Source organism: Convolutriloba macropyga, unplaced genomic scaffold (genome assembly GCF_964194025.1).
Source record: "Convolutriloba macropyga unplaced genomic scaffold, txConMacr16.3 SCAFFOLD_1329, whole genome shotgun sequence".
Classification (NCBI taxonomy): Eukaryota; Metazoa; Xenacoelomorpha; order Acoela; family Convolutidae; genus Convolutriloba; species Convolutriloba macropyga.
In genome coordinates, this window is record NW_027453132.1 from 34729 (window position 1) to 55349 (window position 20621).

The following is a 20621-nucleotide window of genomic DNA, read 5'->3' on the forward strand; positions in this document are numbered from 1 at the left end:
AAGATTTACGAAGCCGGTTTTTCGCCTCATGATAAATGAGAAATGTTCCAGTGCTTTACATTATTTAGATTTTAGTTCAAATATGAAAAACAAATTCTATCAATAAATTGCAAATATTTTATCTACGAAAATTAAAAAGTCTACTCTGATATAAAGTTGAAGACTAGAAAGTGACAAAAAAACAAAAAAAAAGAGGTAGACCGGAATGACAATTAACAGGATGTTGCAAATGTTTAAAACTTTGATTTTATTTGCTCTTGTTTGCAACTTGTTTTATTCAACTAAGAATTGGAGTTATCTCAACATTCAACAGTTTTGTTTTATATTTTGCAAGTAGAAGCAAACTCGACATTAGTTTTTAACCAGGGTTAGCACCAAAAAGGCCAGCAGGAGCGTGAACAGTGTTTGCTAATACAAGCACGGAAAAATCAAATTTTCTAGTTGAAACATCCCATTCATTATGCAACAAGCGCTCTATGAATTTAAATACCAAAACTTATTGTATTCAGCTCAACAAATGTTCTGTGACGAACACTATGTTGTGCGATATTAAGTTTTTAATAATTTTTTCATCAGACTTATTAGCATTCAAACAACTGGACAACATCTCGCTTTAGTGTGTCAAATTCTTCTTTTGCGTTGAAATTATATATTTTACTATTTTTTTTAATTTTTGAAAAAAAATTGTTTTACTGAAGTTACCATTTTCAAATGAAAACAGTTATATTCAATGGCAATTGCAATTTTTCTTGCAGAATCATTACTTATTGATCTTTCGAGTCATTTCATATGTCGTGCAACCTAAGTGAATTTTGTTACCACGTAAGAATTACGGACCCGGTCTTTCGCATCATGGTAAATTAGAACTGTTGCAGTGCACTACATTTTCAAACCTAAAAATGCTGCTCTGATTCATTGTTTTGACCGTCTATATCAAGCTATAATAGCGATCATATAGCTCAAGTCCGGGGACCCAATGAAGTCTCATTGTGAAAAAAATTAAGTCACAAAAAATTTCATTAACTATCAAGAAAACAGACAAACATGACAATAAATCCTGATTTTTGGCTTTAATCATACTCATGTTGTCTAATATCATTTTTTCCAGTGAATAAGGCAATGGATTTTTGTAAAAATGATTAAATAGAAAAAGCAAAATTTTTTTTGCAGAAACTTCTGCTTAAAACATCGCGAAAAAACGTGTCCATATTCAATGTCATCTTTTATTATTGTGAAATTAAAATTCACGTTGTTGAAAAACGTTGAGCCAAAAAGTCGTGTTTATATTTTGAAGAAAATATTGGCGTAAGCGCGCCAGAAGCTTATGACCTCCGATCGCAAAATCAGTGATATTTTTTCTTGTAGTATTCAGCGGTGTTCACAGTTTATTCATTGTCATGATGTCTGGCTGCTCAACGATCATTAAGAAATTTTAACTATTCAAAATTTAATTATTAATCAAGCCTTTTATTCGAATAATAGAAATATCTAGAAAATAAGTTTTCATGTTAGAATTTCAATCAAAATAAGGTAACTACCGGTATAAATTAGTCATTTGAGAAAATTCTCGAACTTGCCATTGAGAAGCTTCCAAAAGTTGTTTCATAACTTCAATCTGTTCCTTGGTCTTTTCTTTTTTGCTTTGAGATGTGGAAATTTCCATCATTAGCTCTTCCGTTTTCCGTCTTAAGTATTCGTATTCGGAGTGCTTATCAGCAATATCTCGGCTAAGTTTCTCGTGTTCGACTTTCTGGTCTCTTAACTCATTGAAAATGCTTTTCACGCTTTCAAAGAACACGAAGTTTGAAGTTCTTCCCTCTAAGAAATCTAAAACTTCGCTCTTTTCACTGTGTTTAGTGACCATTTGCTTGAATTCCGACCAATTTCTGTCAACTTTTTGCATTTTGTGGTTTTGTTTTTGCAAAGATTCTTCTACAGCTCTCAGTTTTGACTCTTTTTCCTCAATTAGAGCGTCCAGGTCTTCAATATTTTCCACCAATTTTGAAGAGTTTGCTAAAAACTTTTCCTTCATTTTTAGCCGATCCTTTAAGGCGTCGATTTCTTCCAAATATTCTCGGCTAAGCTTTTCTTCGCTGTTTTGCATGTGAATTTGCTGACTTCGTAGATAACTGTCCTTTTCGGCTAGAAGAGATTTCTGTAGTTCCATATCCTTGTTAAGGGTCGAAATTTGTTGTTCTTGCGTTGAAATGATGCGACTTAAATTCTGAATCTCAGTTTCGTAAATTTGTTCGGTGTTTTGAAGTGTTAATGTATTTGATAATTTCATTTCTTGGTTGTCACGTGTCAGCGTTTCTAGTGATGTTTCGGTTTCTTGGAACTCAATTTGTAGGTTTGAAAACTCTTTCTTAAGAGCCGATAACTTTGACTTGTAAGCAGATTTTTCATTTGAAACTACCTGAAGACTTTCAGACAGATGTGCTTTTGCAGCTTTCAGTGAGGAAATTTCACGCTCAAGTTCAACTTTCGAAATGTCAAATTCCCTATTTTGGTCAACTTGGGATGATTCAAGTCGTTTTACTTCGGATTTCAAACTATCGATTTCAGATTTGAGATCAATTTCGTTTTGTTGAAAACTCTCTAAAGCTCTGTCGAATTGATTCTTATCACGCTTTTGCGTGTCATGCGTTTGGGTAATTTCCGAGTCGTACATCAACAATTCACGCTCTAATATGTCAATTTTCTCGCGCATTTTCAACCGTTTTGCTTCAAAACCATCTAACTGACTTTGCGACTTCTGTTTTTCATTGGTCAAACTATCTGTCAATGTTTTGACTTCGTTCTTCCATTGACGGATTTTGAGTTCAATTTCTTTTTTGTCCGACTCGCGTTTTTCAGCAAACTCTTTCTTCGTTTGTTCAATTTGGTTCGCTAAATTTTCGTTTTCTTTCATTTCAAGAGACAGTTTTTTGTTCAGATCTCTCTCAGCGTTTTCAGCTTGCAACATTTTGGCATCAAATTCTTGAAACTTTCCGATTAGAATCATTTGAAAGTCCTTCAGAGCGCGTCCCGACAAATCATTTTGATGCATCATTTGAACTTCGTCAACTTGGGGAAAATTCAACGCGGAATGTGTCAGTTTCTGAATGTGTTGTAACAAATCTTCGGATTTTATAGAAACGTCGACATATTCGTTGAATTTCTCCTGAAGTTTCAGCAGTTCGTCGTTTTTGGCTTTTAATGTTTCTTCTAGCTTCCGAAATTGGGAATGACTATGTTGCATTTCAGATTGCAATTTTGCGAACTTTTCGTTTTGGAGTCTTGCATCACGTTTCAATTTTTGCTCATTTAGTTGCTGTTGTTCTAACTGGTTTTGGAAGCTATTCTGCTCTTGTTGCAATTTTCGAATCATGCTTTTTGCAGCCTCAAGTTTATCGCTATCAATTTTCCACTGTAGCATTATTTCCATATCGGGATAATTTTGCAGCAACGTTTCCAAATCTTTGTTTTTTGATTCTAGCTGATGAAGATCGTCGAAAACGTTGCGCATTGTTAACAAAAATTGCTCCAACCTCAAAAAGAAATCTCGGAGCTTAGCAAGCTGCTCGTTCTTAACTTTCTCTCGCTCCGAAAACTCTTCTATGTTGCCTTCGAGTTGTTTGTTTGCAATTTTGAGTCGTTGTGCCTCGCCTCTCATTCTGAGCATATAGCCGCAGACAGTTTCAGCCATGTTTGATAGCTCGTTCTTCAGCAGCTGGGCTTGTTCGGCCGATTGATTTTTAGGCCGTGTTGTTTTGGGTGGCTCGTTGGCTTGAATTGGGTTGGAGATTGAATTGAGAGACCTGAAATCATATAAAAAATTTGTGACGACAATGTATGATAATTTATTAATAATAATAATTTATAATTCTAAATTGTTATAATCAAATTAAGTGATAATATTAAACATTTTGCTTAAAAAATTTCTGAAAACGAACTGGATGCGATCCATAAAACTCATTCAGTTACTGTCCTCCACCCGGGCCAGGTGTCGACGCTAAAAAACGCGAAATTATTTAAGATTGGCCGTGAATGCGTTGAATTTATGTACGAATCTACGCGTGAGCGTAGATATTACATAATTTTGCGTTTTGAATCGTAGATCATAAATATTACTGTGTAGAAGTCAGCGTTGATTTTACATAATTTAGCGTTGAATTTAGAATAGATTTTATAAAATTTTACGTTGAATTTAGCTTTGATCTTACCTAAATTTGAGTTTTTGAGCGTAGATCTTACATATCTTCGAGCTAATTTTCGTATTGATCTTACATATTTTTGCATTAAAATTAGCGTAAATCTTAAATATTTTGCGTTTAATTTAGCGTAGATCTTACATAGTTTTGCGTTGAATTTAGCTTCGATCTTACATATATTTGAGTTTATGAGCGTAAATCTTACATATTTAAGAGTTTATTTTCGTGCTGGTCTTACATATTTTTGCAATAAATTTAGAGTAAATCTAGATTATTTTGCGTTTAATTTAACGTAGATCTTAGATAGTTTTGCGTTGAATTTAGCTCCGATCTTACATAATTTTGAGTTGATGAGCGTAGATCTTACATATTTTTATAGCTAATTTTCATGTTGATCTTACATATTTTTGCATTGAATAGAGCGTAAACCTTAAGTATTTTGCGTTTAATTTAACGTAGATCTTACATATTTTTGCATTAAATTTAGCGTAAATCTTGAATATTTTGCGTTTAATTTAACGTAGATCTTACATAGTTTTGCGTTGAATTTAGCTTTGATCTTACATAAATTTGTGTTTATGAGCGTAGATCGTACATATTTTAGAGCTAACTTTTGTGTTGATCTTACATATTTTTGCAATAAATTTAGCGTAAATCTTAAATATTTTGCGTTTAATTTAGCGTAGATCTTACATAGTTTTGCGTTGAATTTAGCTTCGATCTTACATATATTTGAGTTTATGAGCGTAAATCTTACATATTTAAGAGTTTATTTTCGTGCTGGTCTTACATATTTTTGCAATAAATTTAGAGTAAATCTAGATTATTTTGCGTTTAATTTAACGTAGATCTTAGATAGTTTTGCGTTGAATTTAGCTCCGATCTTACATAATTTTGAGTTGATGAGCGTAGATCTTACATATTTTTATAGCTAATTTTCATGTTGATCTTACATATTTTTGCATTGAATAGAGCGTAAACCTTAAGTATTTTGCGTTTAATTTAACGTAGATCTTACATATTTTTGCATTAAATTTAGCGTAAATCTTGAATATTTTGCGTTTAATTTAACGTAGATCTTACATAGTTTTGCGTTGAATTTAGCTTTGATCTTACATAAATTTGTGTTTATTAGCGTAGATCGTACATATTTTAGAGCTAACTTTTGTGTTGATCTTACATATTTTTGCAATAAATTTAGCGTAAATCTTAATTATTTTGCGTTTAATTTAACGTAGATCTTACATGGTTTTGCGTTGCATTTAGCTCTGATCTTACATAATTTTGAGTTTATGAGCGTAGATCTTACATATTTTTATAGCTAATTTTCGTGTTGACCTTACATATTTTTGCATTGAATTGAGCGTAAACTTTAAGTATTTTGCGTTTAATTTAACGTAGATCTTACATATTTTTGTATTAATTTTAGCGTAAATCTTAAATATTTTGCGTTTAATTTGACGTAGATCTTACATATTTTTGCAGTGAATCGAGCGTAAACCTTAATTATTTTGCGTTTAATTTAACGTAGATCTTACATAGTTTTGAGTTGATGAGCGTAGATCTTACATATTTTTATAGCTAATTTTCATGTTGATCTTACATATTTTTGCATTGAATAGAGCGTAAACCTTAAGTATTTTGCGTTTAATTTAACGTAGATCTTACATATTTTTGCATTAAATTTAGCGTAAATCTTGAATATTTTGCGTTTAATTTAACGTAGATCTTACATAGTTTTGCGTTGAATTTAGCTTTGATCTTACATAGATTTGTGTTTATGAGCGTAGATCGTACATATTTTAGAGCTAACTTTTGTGTTGTTCTTACATATTTTTGCAATAAATTTAGCGTAAATCTTAATTATTTTGCGTTTAATTTAACGTAGATCTTACATGGTTTTGCGTTGCATTTAGCTCTGATCTTACATAATTTTGAGTTTATGAGAGTAGATCTTACAGATTTTTATAGCTAATTTTCGTGTTGACCTTACATATTTTTGCATTGAATTGAGCGTAAACTTTAAGTATTTTGCGTTTAATTTAACGTAGATCTTACATATTTTTGTATTATTTTTAGCGTAAATCTTAAATATTTTGCGTTTAATTTGACGTAGATCTTACATAGTTTTGCGTTGAATTTAGCTTTGATCTAACATATATTTGTGTTTATGAGCGTAGATCTTACATGTTTCAGAGTTTATTTTCGTGTTGATCTTACAAATTTTTGCATTGAATTTAGCGTAATTCTGAAATATTTTGCTTTTAATTTAACGTAGATCTTACATATTTTTGTATTAATTTTAGCGTAAATCTTAAATATTTTGCGTTTAATTTGACGTAGATCTTAAATATTTTTGCACTGAATCGAGCGTAAACCTTAATTATTTTGCGTTTAATTTAACGTAGATCTTACATAGTTTTGCGTTGAATTTAGCTTTGATCTAACATAAATTTGTGTTCATGAGCGTAGATCTTACATGTTTCAGAGTTTATTTTCGTGTTGATCTTACAAATTTTTGCATTGAATTTAGCGTAATTCTGAATTATTTTGCTTTTAATTTAACGTAGATCTTAATCTTACATATTTTTGTATTAATTTTAGCGTAAATCTTAAATATTTTGCGTTTAATTTGACGTAGATCTTACATATTTTTGCAGTGAATCGAGCGTAAACCTTAATTATTTTGCGTTTAATTTAACGTAGATCTTACTTAGTTTTGCGTTGACTTTAGCTTTGATCTAACATAAATTTTTGTTTATGAGCGTAGATCTTACATGTTTCAGAGTTTATTTTCGTGTTGACCTTACAAATTTTTGCATTGAATTTAGCGTAATTCTGAAATATTTTGCTTTTAAATTAACGTAGATCTTACATATTTTTGTATTAATTTTAGCGTAAATCTTAAATATTTTGCGTTTAATTTGACGTAGATCTTACATATTTTTGCAGTGCATCGAGCGTAAACCTTAATTATTTTGCGTTTAATTTAACGTAGATCTTACATAGTTTTGCGTTGACTTTAGCTTTGATCTAACATAAATTTGTGTTTATGAGCGTAGATCTTACATGTTTCAGAGTTTATTTTCGTGTTGACCTTACAAATTTTTGCATTGAATTTAGCGTAATTCTGAAATATTTTGCTTTTAATTTAACGTAGATCTTACATATTTTTGCGTTGAATTGAGCTTTGATCTTACACAAATTTGCGTTTATAAGCGTAGATCTTACGTAAGTTTGCGTTTCTAGATCATATATACTAGTGTTTAGTTTAGCGTTGACTTTACATAATATTGCGTTGAAATTAGCGTTGCTTTCACATATCTTTAATAAAAAAATTATGCTCCTTAAGAGGACTAAGGCACGTAGGTACAGTGTTAGAAGGGGCGCGAAACACGCAGTAGACAGTAGATCAGTGGTTCGATTCGCACAAATAGAGCTCTAAGCGTTAAATTTTCTTATGATCTACGCTAAATTCACTGCAATACTATGTAAGGTCAAGGCTAAGAAAAGCACAATTCAAGGCATTGACCTTAAAATTATGTAAGAAAATTGCGGTGAATTTCCTGACATTTCAACGCTAGTTACCGCTTATATAACATTCTTATCTAATTCGACAAAACTTCTCGGCCTGGGCAGTTTTGATAACAAACTATCTGATATCACAATTTTTTTTTGAATTTAAATTTTAGAACTACGGCACTACCCAGGCCATTTTTCGATCATTAGGTACTTTACCCTAATTTCAATAAATTTCGTATACAAATTACAGGTAACCCGTTAGTTTTTTCTCGGTAGCAATAGAAGTAGTCCTCGATTTAGGGATTAACGGACAAGGCTATTGAATCTAGAAACATTTTTAATAATAAAGTACGCTGAGTCAAATAAGTAGGACAGACACGGAAATCACTGAATTTAAACGCCATTTTTCACGTGTTTCGAATAGTTTTCCCTTTTATGTTTTCACAAGCGCAACCAGGAAACTTTCAAATTTGTTCTGCTTGGCGTGTTGAAACAATCCGATTTGCCAACTTCAAGTGCAAATTTCAACCAATGTTTTATGTGTACAAGTAATTTATTTTTATTTGACTAAATCAATTCAAATCTTGTTATTGGTGATAAAACAAAAAAAAACGAAAAAAAAATTGAAAGCTTTCTGTTTTATGCACAATCGATCCGTTCACGAAGCCTTTACTAAAAATAGAGATAATAAAAAAATTCTGTATCTGGATTTTGGAATTTGGGACCGGTAACAAAAAGAGTGAAAAAACCATTATAAAAAAGAATATCACACGAATATAAACAGAAAAAAGAACAGTTTGCGAAAAAAGCTGGTTTGGATTGAAAGACTGGACATCAGTTCTGATTCATTTAATGGACGTTTATAAAGTACGGCTCGAAATATTTTAACAAGTTACAGGAACGTGAGACACGGGTCATGCTTAAAACAGTCTTTCACAAATTTCCAAATTTGATAAAATTTTTTGCCGGAGGTTAAAGATAGCAGCTAATTAACGCTTATAAGGAATGTCTCGGTGGCGACATTTTTTGATTCCTAAATTCTTTTCAGAAGATTACTGTTTAATAAGTATTAAATTTCAAAGAAAGACTTTGTATAGTGAAAGAGGATGCAGATCCGTGTGCTAGAACACTGCGCTTATTCGATCAATTAGGCCTCTCGAAATTACCAAATAATCTCATGGAAAGTGACGCAAAAATAAAGCTCATTTAGTTCTTATTTCTCTTATATATCTATTTGTAATTTTGCAGCGTTATAAAACGAAAGATTATATTTAAACAATTGCTCGAAAACCTAAAATGCGATCACGTTTTTCTCTTTTTTTTCTGGGACAGATTTTTTTGCAGAATCAATCTTGACTAATATTCAATTGTCTAAAAAAATGTACACCACTGCAAAAAATCCACCAAAGTCACGTTGCACAAAATTTATCCATAATTGTTAAACTGTTTACGATTAGTAGACGGGTCTCTATGAGGTTTAAATTGAAAAATGAAATGTACAAACTGCAATTAATCAGTTTTTGTTAAATGAAAATGTCCGAACACATATAGCTTGAAAAATTAGGTAGTATGTACAAATCACGTTTTATTCTACTAAAAAGGTATATATTAGTGATCGACACAGTAAAGGCCAGATCATAACTGAAACTGGCCGGGACAATTGGCTCACATTTTGCTAAACGCATGATGACAATAACAAAAACAATTGAATGTTAAAAAATACCACGTTTTGACCATACATTTACTAAATGATATATTGGTGGCTAAAAACTCTGCAAATTAACTCTGCTAAACAAACTTTCAAAAAAATAGTGCAATGCAACACAAAGAGCCAAGGATTGTTTAAAAATTATTTTTATCGTATAGGATTTTTCATATCCGCATATTCAATTATTCTTTTTTTATGGCACGAGAAGTTTTACGATGGAAGAAATAAAATTATCATTTTTCTGAAAACAAATATCTAGCCGATCGAATTGAAACTCTATGATATGTGCTCTCTTTAAAAACAGTTTTTAAATAGAAAATTGGCAGAAGTACATTTTAAAATTTTCAGTTCTACCCATTGAGCTTTTATTAACAAATAAATATTGCGTAACAACAAGAAGTTTAACTTAACGACAGGCAGATTTCTAAAAATTTTCTAATTGTTTGTTTGTCGTTTGTTAAATAAATCTATGGCGTTGCCAATTGTAAAAACCATAACGCGGAACAGCTTCGTTGTACTCAATCAAATTGTCACTCTTTGGAAATTAGAAAACAGCTCCGGAAAGTTTTTAACAAATCATTTGGAAATGAAATTGCTAGAAATTTAACAGATAACTTGATGTGGAGAACAAAACTCCTAAATGACCTGCAGGGTAAGGAAAAAAGTCACATTTTTTTCATGACATCAAAATTCCGCGTAAAAACACTTTTTAATTTCTACCTGTAAAATAATATGGAATTTTAGACAACAAAAGTTTGCAGTTATCTTTTTTTCCGTTTGGGTGTGATCATAAGTTGTGGCTACTATTTCATTCCAAAATATTTCTAAATCTACTAAAAAAGAACCCCAATGCAATCTAGGATCTATTATCCTTTCAAATTCGGTCAAGAATTCCTCCATCAAGAAATTATCAAACTCTAAGATCAGACCATTATTTTGAATAACTTCAAGAGATAACAACCCTGTAGTATTTTCTCTAGTGGCGTACCACTGCGATTACAGCATTTACATAACATGCACTGCACTTTTACTTATGAGACTACAAACATTCCCTACAGTGCCAGAAAGTCTTTTCTCTAGTTATTTAGACTAGGAATTGTTGCCACTGTGCAATAGCACTGGTGGTGCAACAAAGTATCTGAAGATTATCTTCTTATCGCAGCATCAGTTTAATGCCACGTAAACATTAATGCCGCGTAAGCCGTTTCAGCGCATTGTTTTGTAAGAAGTGCGCTGAATTTGCTAAAATTGTGTAAGAAATGATTTGAAAGCGCTGAAATGAGCTGATTTTTCAAATTTTTCAGCGCAAAAATCGTACGTAATTTCAAGCTGAAATGCGCTGAAACTTTGTAAGAAATGTATTCAAATTTCAGGCGCAATTCTTAGATTTTTTTAGTGGATTTAAACGCTTTTTGCGACACCGATTCCTCAATTTTGAACCATTTAAATTGCTCTTATTTTAACGATTAACTTTTTCTTAAAAAAGCGCTGAAAGGCGATAAAAATATGTAAAAAATGCGCTGAATTTTCGGCGCATTTCGTACATAATTTTAGCGCACTTCTTCCTAAACTGTCTATTAACAATTTCAGGAAGCAATGGCGCAATGGCTTGAGTGAAAACTACGGCACCGCAGAGCAGGGTTCGAGTCTCAGCTAGCTCTACTTTTTGACAAATCGGTGGTTTTCAGCGCGTTTCTTGCAAAGTTTCAGCGCATTTCTTGCATAATTTTTCTCGACCCGTGTGAGTTATGTAAGCTTGTCATCGCAACAGGAATTGCTGAAAACGACAAGAACCGCAGCAATCATTATTTAATTAAGATCGAAATGATAGCCTACTCTGATTTTAAAATTTTTCAGATGCATGGTGAGTAGAGGAACTGATATAACACTGCACAAGCACTGGTCACACGAGAATGAGAAAATTTTTTGACTCTTGGTCGCTAGGGCATCCAAGTTGAGTGAACTTGCAAACTTGGCTTCTATTAAATCAGTTCCTGGATTCAAACGTTTACCTGGTCATCAATTGTTCCTGATTCTGAAAACCTGATTGTACATCTTGGACCACTTCAAGGCCTATTGGCATCTCAAATCCAAGAACATTTGGATGGTTGGGCATTTGAAGAGGGTGTGCAGGTTGTACAGGTACTGGAACATGAGGTGGCAAGAATCCTGAGACCCCATTGTGAATCAAATCAGTCGGGGGTTCGATGTTCAGAGTCCTCTCGAGGCCCATAACAGTCGCAGTTTCACTTCGCACCATTTTCAACATTTCGTCTAACTCGCTTTGTAAACTTCGATACTTAACTATCGCTTCGTCCAGAATCGGTTTCGGATTGATGCTCGGTTCGCTTGACTCTTCGGATTCCGTGTTTTTGTCTAGATTTTGGTCAGGTAGTCCATGCTTTGAACTTGACTTGTTTTTCGTGTGATGTTCTTTTGTTCCTGAGTTAGGGCTCAATGGTACAGTTTTCTTTCGAACTGCATCGTCTTTTCCACCATTTTGACTAACGGGCGACTCGGGTTTTTTCTTGGGAGCTGAGCCTTGACCAGAACCCGACAACTTCAGGAGTTCGCCTGCTTGCCAGGGTATCTCCCCTTTGTTTTCTCGGAACCCTTGGTACCCAGTCTTGGGTCCGGGCAAGTAAGTGGGGCTCAATTTATCCGCAAAATTGGGCGGTTTTTTGTTCCTAAAGTACTGTGGGTCGTCGATTTCTTTTTCAGTTGAATTTAGACGGTCTTCAGCACAGGTCAGTTGTTGCTCTGATTTCTGAATATTTTGCTCAATTTCTTGGAACCGGACTTGATGGGGTGCTGGCGGGCGCTGCGACTTTACCTTCGAAACCGCGCTAGGTGGTTCATTTTTCTCGTCTGAATCATTTTGGCCAGCTAAGATTTCAAGCCCATTTTCGGGTTCACTACCGCCCAGGTCAAGATTTTTAGGACGTTTTTGCGGGGTCATAGCGGTTGCTTTTCCCACATAAGGCATATCCTCGCTAAGGTCAGAGTTATCAGGAGCTGTAAGATCAGAAAAACTACCGTGGTTTCCAAACTTCTTGTCAATTTTGAAGAATGCCAGTTCTTGTTCCAACTCGTAATTTTTATCCACCAGTTTGTTGACTTCGCGTGATTTTTGAGCCAGTAATTGGTTGTTGTTCTCAGTGTCACGTTCTAAGTCAGCGAGGCGTTTTCGGCTCTCAATTTTGATTTCCTGCAGCTTTTTGTTCTCGGCCAACAATTTGTCATTTTGTGCACGTAGCTGACTTTCGACCTCGCGTTCTGTTCGAAGTTCGTTGGTTGTTTTCTGAAGTTCGTCCGACAATTTTTGCGACTCCATTCGGCCAAATTGCTCATGTGCTTGCCTATGGTCTTCAGCAAATATTTCACGACCGTCTAAACTAGCAAGTGTTGGGATTCTGTAAGTTATGAAAACTTCCCAAAACTCGCTTGTCGCGCAAAATGGGTTCCCATTTAAACCCAGGGAGGTCAAATTTGTCAAGTTTTCAAGAGCGGTAATTGTTTTGACATTTGCAATGCTATTTGCTGAGAGATCAACGCGCCTCAAACTTGCTAAATTTTTTCCGAAAAATTTTGGAAGTCCGGAAATTTTATTTCCGCTCAAATTGAGCTCCACTAACAAGCCCAAATGTTCTAAGGAGTCGCCAATGTGCGTGATTAAGTTATTGGACAAATCTAATACTTCAAGTTTGTTCAGCTTTTCAAGACCAGCAATCTTTTCGATGATATTGTGACTCAAGTTCAGTTTCTTCAGGTTGTATAAATCGTCCAATTTTTCCACGAACTTTATCTTCTTCGGACCTTTTAGGCTTAGATTTAGTTCGGTTACCCTATGCAAGTATTCCACTTGGGTTATCTTGAATAGCAGCTTTTCTGTAATGTACAAAACTCCGCTGCTTGAATTGTCAATCATTTCTCGAACTTTTTCACGAGGACTGTTTCCGCTCACTCTAACGGGTGATTTGCTTGTTGAGGCAACTTGACCCTTAGCGTTAAGCGCCACTGGTTTCGCAATACGCGATTTAGTAGCTGCCGGACTTATTGACAAATCTTTCCGCGACCTTGGGATCTGCATCATGGCGGTGTCCGATTTTGGTTCGTCTGGCCTCCTGGGATCCCGAGCCCGAGCCCCAGGCATGACCAGTTTTTGTGAAGGCGGCGAAGCGTTCGAGTTGCTGCGATCAGTCGCTGGAGATCGGCTGGTGTGATTGAGTCGTGATCTCGGTATCCTCGGCGATTGCCCATTTGCTGAGAACTCGGGCGAAAGCACAGGAATCCGCGACATCACTGAATCTAATGCTCTCTGTCCCCTTTAAGAGGCCAAAGTTCAAAATTGGGAACTCTGTTGTCAATTTTTCGAACCAAAAATTTTTTTGATCAAAATTTTTCCTTTCATGTTCCTGTGTAAATACAAATGCTGATTTTTACGTTTGTTTATTTGTTGAATAGACTAATAAGAGGTAGAACAAGCCATTAGAAATAATATATACAGTTATGAGCGGGTAAATATGTCCAATGGCGGTCCTAGTTCACAGCATTCGAATTAATGTCTTGGTTAATTTTAGCATGGTCCTATAATTATATCAGTCAACATTGACAGTTCAAGTTCATTGACTAGGTTCACTGGAAAAATTAAACGCAATTTTTACATTTGAGATTAACATAAATTTACAAAAAGATTTACAATAATTTTAAAAAACTAGTTGAAACCAAAACTTAACGGTTCCGTGAGCTATCAATGTAAAAATTACTTTTTTATTTTTAAGTGAATCTGATCAATGAACTGAACTGTCAATGTTGATTGATATAATTATTGGACTATTCTAAAGTTAACTTTAACAGCTGTTACATTTAACCAAAGGGTTACAAATTAAATTTACCTATTCAAAAAATAGTAACAGTTTGCAGTTTTAGATGCCTTCCAGAACAAGTTTGCAGTTGACAACAGAATTCAACGACAGAAGCCGGTTGATCAGAAGCTTTCGAAGAGTCAACAGAGCGTAATGTAAATCATGTTTCACATGGCTCGTGAAAATTAAACCAAAACTATATGCAGATAATTATAATAAATAAACTGGTAAAGATTATTAATTGAAGTTGAAGCTTTTGGCTCTCGTTTTCTCGATAATGTTTAAGCAGTTTTTGTAATATAAATCAAGCGGCGTGGTTTATTCAGCTAACTCATTTTGATAATGCGTGGTTATGGTTTTTTAATTAAATTTGAAGCAGCAGCTAAAACTGATCGACAAAATTGGACGGCCGTTCAAAGCTGAGCTTATTTATAAGTAAAAGCAAACGCTCCAACGCTAACTAATATAAATGCTCGTTTCTCTGATAAACGATTCAAATTACAGTGCAGCTTTAGTTACGCATATATATTTAGTTATGCATTTCATAGTTTTATCAACACGAATTTGATTTCGTCCAAACGTATATCAGAAACTCATATCCTCAGAGTCCAGTCAAATTTGACCAGGAAAAATGCAATTTTTATAGGCGAAGACTACTTTTAGGAGAACTCTCATGTTTTATTGCCAGAAAAATCAACAGTCGGGATCTCTACATAGAAAGGTCCCAATTTGGGTCCCCTGTCAACTGTAGGTCAAATCTTTGGGAATTCTGAAAATGAAACACCCGCGACTTTCGTATCTCTTACCCGATAAGATGCAAGATCTCATTCTCGAAGTGGATAGTATCCATTACTTGAGTTTTTCTGGGCAGAGGGTGAGAATGGCGTATTTTGGGTTTAATGGGCAATCTCAACCTACAAAGATAGCACCAATGCCACCAGAAACAAGTTTGAATGACAGTCAATGCTTGTTAAAAATAAGTATGTGACACAGAGTTGGCTGCGGTCACGCAAAGGCCTAGAAGATCCTTAAAAAATACCAAAAAAAGTACAAACACCAACACACACACAAACACACAACAAACACTCACACACACGCACACACGTCACAGACACACAGACACCGCACAAAGGGTGGTTTGGATGTACATAACCTGAAAGCTTTTGCAAGTTTTCAGCGCACCCTAGTGAGATAAGCAGATATGTTGGGAAAATTACTTGAAAGACACAATTGCCAGTAATTCGCTCCGCAATTTGAATTTCGTCTTCGCCGACAACTTTTGTTGTTGTCTGAAAAATGAAAAATATCGGAAGTTCTTGATAACTTGCAATTTCCGCATTTTAAGAGAAGCAAATTACTTAAATCTTGAATGGAGGATGCTTGTTTTTTGTGGGGTTATTAAAGCAAACAAATCTTCGATTAATCGTTTCCAACAACATAGAGTCTTGGCAGTTTTAGGAGGCCGCCTAGATTGGAAAACATTCAACCTTGCTGCTTGTTTGAAAGACTATGAAAAACTCTTTACCTATACTTTTTATTCTTTTTTTTCGCTTTGAGTGAATTCTTGAGTACTTTCCAGACATGCTTTTTCCGATCAGTCAAGTTTTCGCATTCTCTTAATGTATCACAGAAAACATTAGCAATACCATCATGAGGTTCCCGGAAAACAGTATTGACAGTAATTTAGGAAAAAAAAGTGCAGCTTAAATAATGAACACAATAATGAATTTTTTTGTGGCCGTTGTGACGAGTAAGTATGGGTTGATTTGGGAAATTAGATTTCTTCGTTAATGAAATTTTGAATCAAACTGATTTATTTGGTGTGTTTTGAGTTTAATGAGCAACCTCAATGTAAAAATATAACACAAATGCCACCAGAAACAAATCTGAATTAAAACCATTGATTGTTAAAAACAACTCTGTGGCACAAAGTTGGCTGAGGCCATGTCAAGGCAAAAAAATATTTTTACGAATTTCCAAAAAACAGCAACGCACACATACACACAAAACACATAAACACTAACGCCGTTCACAATTACAAACACATAGACGCAAACACATATATACACACAGACACAAACACACTCACGTCACAAATACACACATTATCATTGGGAAGGGTGGTTGTACCTTCCCAGAAGAACTTCGAAATTTCTCAGCGTATCCTAGTGAGGCAAAAATATCTTGGCAAAAATACTTGAATAACACATTGATGATAATTCTCCCCGCAATCTGAATTTCTTCGTCGCCGAAAATTTCTTTGTTGTTTGCTGGTAGATAGGATTATGAGGTTTTGGTCTAATATAAAGATTAACATTGAAGGTTCTTGATTACTTGAAATCCCCACATGTTTTAGGAAGCAAATAATTTAATCTTCGAAAATAATATGCTTGCTTTTTTGGGATTATTATTTCAAATCAAAAGTCTTTCGATTTACAAATTTTCACCAAAAGAGAATCTTGAGACTTTTCTCAGGCCATCGACAATTAATAATGTTGCAACGTTTCTACTTGTTTGAAAGATTCTGAAAAAATTGTTCCCTTTATATATTTTTTATTATTCTTTCACCATAATTTTTTTGAAACGGAGAACTATATTTTCGATTAACTTTTTCTCGCCATAAAGTCTTAATGCATCGCGAAAAAAACATCAGCATTAACAAAATGCTGCACCCGGATAACAGTATTGACGTTAACTTACGACAAAATGTGAAGCATAAAAATGAACACTTCAGAATATAAAGGAGTTGTGAAAGAGTTCTCAGTTTTTATTGGCTGTGGTTGTTGCAGTGAGTGGGTTCAATTTGGGAAAATAGATTTCTTCGTCCTCAGGTTCTCCAGAAATCCGATCCTCTTAATTTCTCTGATTACTCAAATTTTTGCTCAATTAAAAATTTGTAAAATATTTCTCCGCAAAATTCTATTCAAAAACAGACCACTATTCAAACTGACTAAAAAACAGACATATTTAGAACTCTTTTGAATTTTTTTTAACCAAATTAGAAATCTTTAAAATTAAAGCATTTGAGCAACACTTTCCAGAAAAAAAATTAATAAAAAAGTTAGTTTCGTCTTATCTTGTCTTCTTACAACCTTAAATTAATTGTGAAGGTTGTTGGTCGTATTTATTAATTTAACTTGAAGTCTGAATTGACTGATGGCGGACACTATATCACATTGAATCACTATAAATGCAACTTTTTCCACATAACGAAAAACGTTTCATATTTTTTGACTTAGTGACTAGATCATACTGGAACACAAAATCCTTCAGCACGTATTTTAAATTTGAACGATAGATCATTTTTTACTTAGAGATAAAAGGAGATTAGTTTGTCAAATTCACTTTTTTTGTTATCCACAGGTAACTTGAAAAATGCGAGTTCGATTGCAATGTTAATTTGATTTGGTCAACACCGTACAGAAAAAAACGCTATTTTATGGACAAAAAAGAAACAGTGTTTATAAAAACAGAAAAACAAATTGGTATGTAATTTTACGCTCATCAAACTATTTCTGAATTTCCTTGCTAGGGTTATACAGCCTACCGTCGGCGTCACCTACATCCCACAACCCCACGAATTAACATTCCCACGGACACGCACGTACGCACATACATGCACAAAAACGAATTAACATACCCACAGACGCCCGTACGCCTGTACATACACAAAGACACACACTCACACAAACACACGCACACTATCACACACGCAAGCACACAAGCCCCCAAAGCATACACACACAAGCACACACGCACATACTCAAGCCACGCACGCACACACACACACACACAGACACACACACACACACACACAAACACACACACACAATCACCGAAGAAAGGGTGATTTTACCTTCCCAAAAAACGAAAACATTCAACGCACCCTACTGAGTACTTGAATGACATAACTGCCAATAATTCTCTCCGCACTTTGAATTTCGTCATCGCCGAAAACATTCTTTGTTTTCTGAAATAATGAAAAATATCGGAAGTTCTTGATAACTTGCAATTTTCACATTTTATTAGAAACAAATAATTTAAATCTTGAGATTAGGATGCTTGTTTTTTTGTGTTATAATATCTATTAAAAATGCTATTTGCAAATTCTCTGTTAATTGTTTCTGTCAATCATACTTTCTAAACTTTTTCAGCAGGCCATCATCATTGCAGTTGTCCACTCATTTAATTTATTATGAGGCATTTGAAAAATAAAAATATTGCGTTTTGAATTGAAGAGAAAAATGAAAGTTGTCAAAATTCTTCACTTCTATTTCTTTACATTCGAGACTTTAAATTGTCACTTGAAAATTTTTCATTTTTTTGGAATTTCTGAATTGCAGATTTAAAGCGAAAAGCAGGAAAATCCGTTGGTTAAGTCTGCAACCCAGTTGAAGGACATTTTACATCACAAAAACCGATAATTGATATAGGTTATGCATGCTCCTCGTTTTTTTATACGAAATAAAGTTTGGAATAATTTTTTTGTTCTCTGCTACCTGATATTGATTAATTAAAATTTTCTTTTTCCTTGAAAACCAAGAACACTTCATTATTGAGATTAACTTGTCTTGAACTCTAAACCAGCAAACTGTTTTTTGAATTTAAATCATTTAATGCAGCTCATAGGAGCTCTGCACTAAATAGTAATGAAAGCAGTAAAATTGCCGAATATTCATTCAGGCATTAAGGAAGTTCAACATTCTTTGTTGTCTGAATTTCTTACCAACTCAATAAAAGAGCATTTAAGGTCAAAATTACCAATCTTTGCCACGATTTGGTTGACCCTCGATACCATACAAATTTTTGAATTTTGTAATTTTAGACTTAATATTGGCAGTTTGTGTAAACGTTGCGTCTTAGTTTTTGTTTCGGAGTTTTCAACATACTTCCTTTTCAGTCAAAATGTTTTTCACAATTGACATTTAAAATCCGCTCAAAACTTAATTAACCAATGCTAAAGTTTACACTAGATCTCATAAAAGGATTTGAATTTTATCTCTTGACATCCTATTAGTTCCAAGCAAGTTCTTACCAATTTTTTTTTAAAAATCGTATCACATTGCAGGAATGACAAATCTAGTACGGGCAAAAGAATACCAAATTCGTGGTTTTGAGGTTTGGCAATACATTTTTGATGATGAGTCAATTATCAGAAAAGTTTAATTCTTGAGAAATATTGTTGAGAACTTTTTAGGAACATTCATAGCAACGTAAAGATTCATGCGAACCACAGATTCATTTATTGTTATTTATTTGATAGAAAGTCTTCATTGAAAAAGTTTCAAATTTGAAGTAAGTTGATTCACTTGCTTTTTTGCAATTCTTTTCATGGAATAAAGGCAGATAACCTTTCATTTATGAAAAAATGTATTGGTTTTAAACACACAAGAAATATGGAAAAAACCGTCTCAACTAAAGTTCTACCGTTCAATTTTTTATCGCATAACTTAAAATTTCGAGACCTAAAAATTGGATTCTGGTTTTTGAAAAACAAACGTAATCTGTTGACAGTCTAATTCTATGCAATTTTATGCCAACTATCGAAAAAATGTTTCACATTGCAACAATGAAAAATCCAGTCAGAAAAAAAATTTGTGACAATCCCTTTTTGATGATGAGTAAATTATCAGAAGTTTTTAATTTTTTGGATTTTTCTGAGACCAGCTTTGAAACATTCACAGCCACGCACAAATAATGCGAACCACAGAATCATACGAAAAACAGCTACGCAGAGATTCATGTTTGGTCATTTGGTTTGATAAATAGTCTGCATTGATAAAAATTCGATTCTGCTGCTTTTGCAATACTCTTCATGTAAAAGCATGCTTAGAATCTTTAGAATTTCTTAATGTTTAATGTTTCGGAACTTATGCAGCATTTTTTCTTTCAAGACATTTTGAATCAGTAAGAATTAGACAAGAAGTACAGAAAAATGTCGCAAAAACCTACTGTTTAATTTTTTTATAATATGTCTTCAAAACTAGAGCTCTGGTTGAAAAATTACATTTGTTTTGATGTTGATTGTGCATTTCGGCTAACAAAAAAAAAACTTGATTTCAGAATCAATTTACTTTTGATACGAATTTTTGGACTTATAAAACTGTTTTTAACCGGAACCATAAATGTCTGATTGCTGTTATAAATTGTTTTGATTGATCAGTTGCTGAAAAAGTTGTGACGAAACTCAATTCTATTTTAGAAAAAAAGTAGTTTTAAAATATTTTTGCGAGCTCAATGATTTATATATTCAAATGTGAAAAATAAATTACAGTTGATCCGTACGACGTGAAAGTTTATGTGAAATTTTGTTTCAACAATTGCTAATCTTAT

At 33.7% G+C, this 20621-nt stretch overlaps 1 protein-coding gene across 2 annotated transcripts; it reads right to left on the bottom strand.

Moving 5' to 3' along the window:
* Positions 1 to 1430: 1430 nt before the first annotated feature.
* On the bottom strand, positions 1431 to 14654 carry LOC142358073 (uncharacterized). Of its 2 annotated transcripts, none has more exons than XM_075409546.1 (3): positions 14398 to 14654; positions 11436 to 13748; positions 1431 to 3800 (listed from the first exon to the last, which is right to left on the bottom strand). In XM_075409546.1, the coding sequence occupies exons 2-3, from the start codon at positions 13721 to 13723 to the stop codon at positions 1535 to 1537; spliced, it is 4554 nt and encodes a 1517-aa protein (XP_075265661.1). In that variant the 5' UTR covers positions 13724 to 13748; positions 14398 to 14654; the 3' UTR covers positions 1431 to 1534. The 2 variants fall into 2 exon arrangements, with proteins under 2 accessions (XP_075265661.1, XP_075265662.1); XM_075409547.1 differs by having other exon boundaries at positions 14385 to 14654.
* Between the last annotated feature and the right edge of the window lie 5967 nt (positions 14655 to 20621).

Coding starts and splice junctions, on each gene's coding strand:
- LOC142358073 (XM_075409546.1), bottom strand. CDS start 13,723: ATGTCGCGGATTCCTGTGCTTTCGCCCGAGTTCTCAGCAAATGGGCAA. Junction 3,801..11,435: donor CAGGAACAATTGATGACCAG/GTAAACGTTTGA, acceptor ATATGATTTCAG/GTCTCTCAATTCAATCTCCA.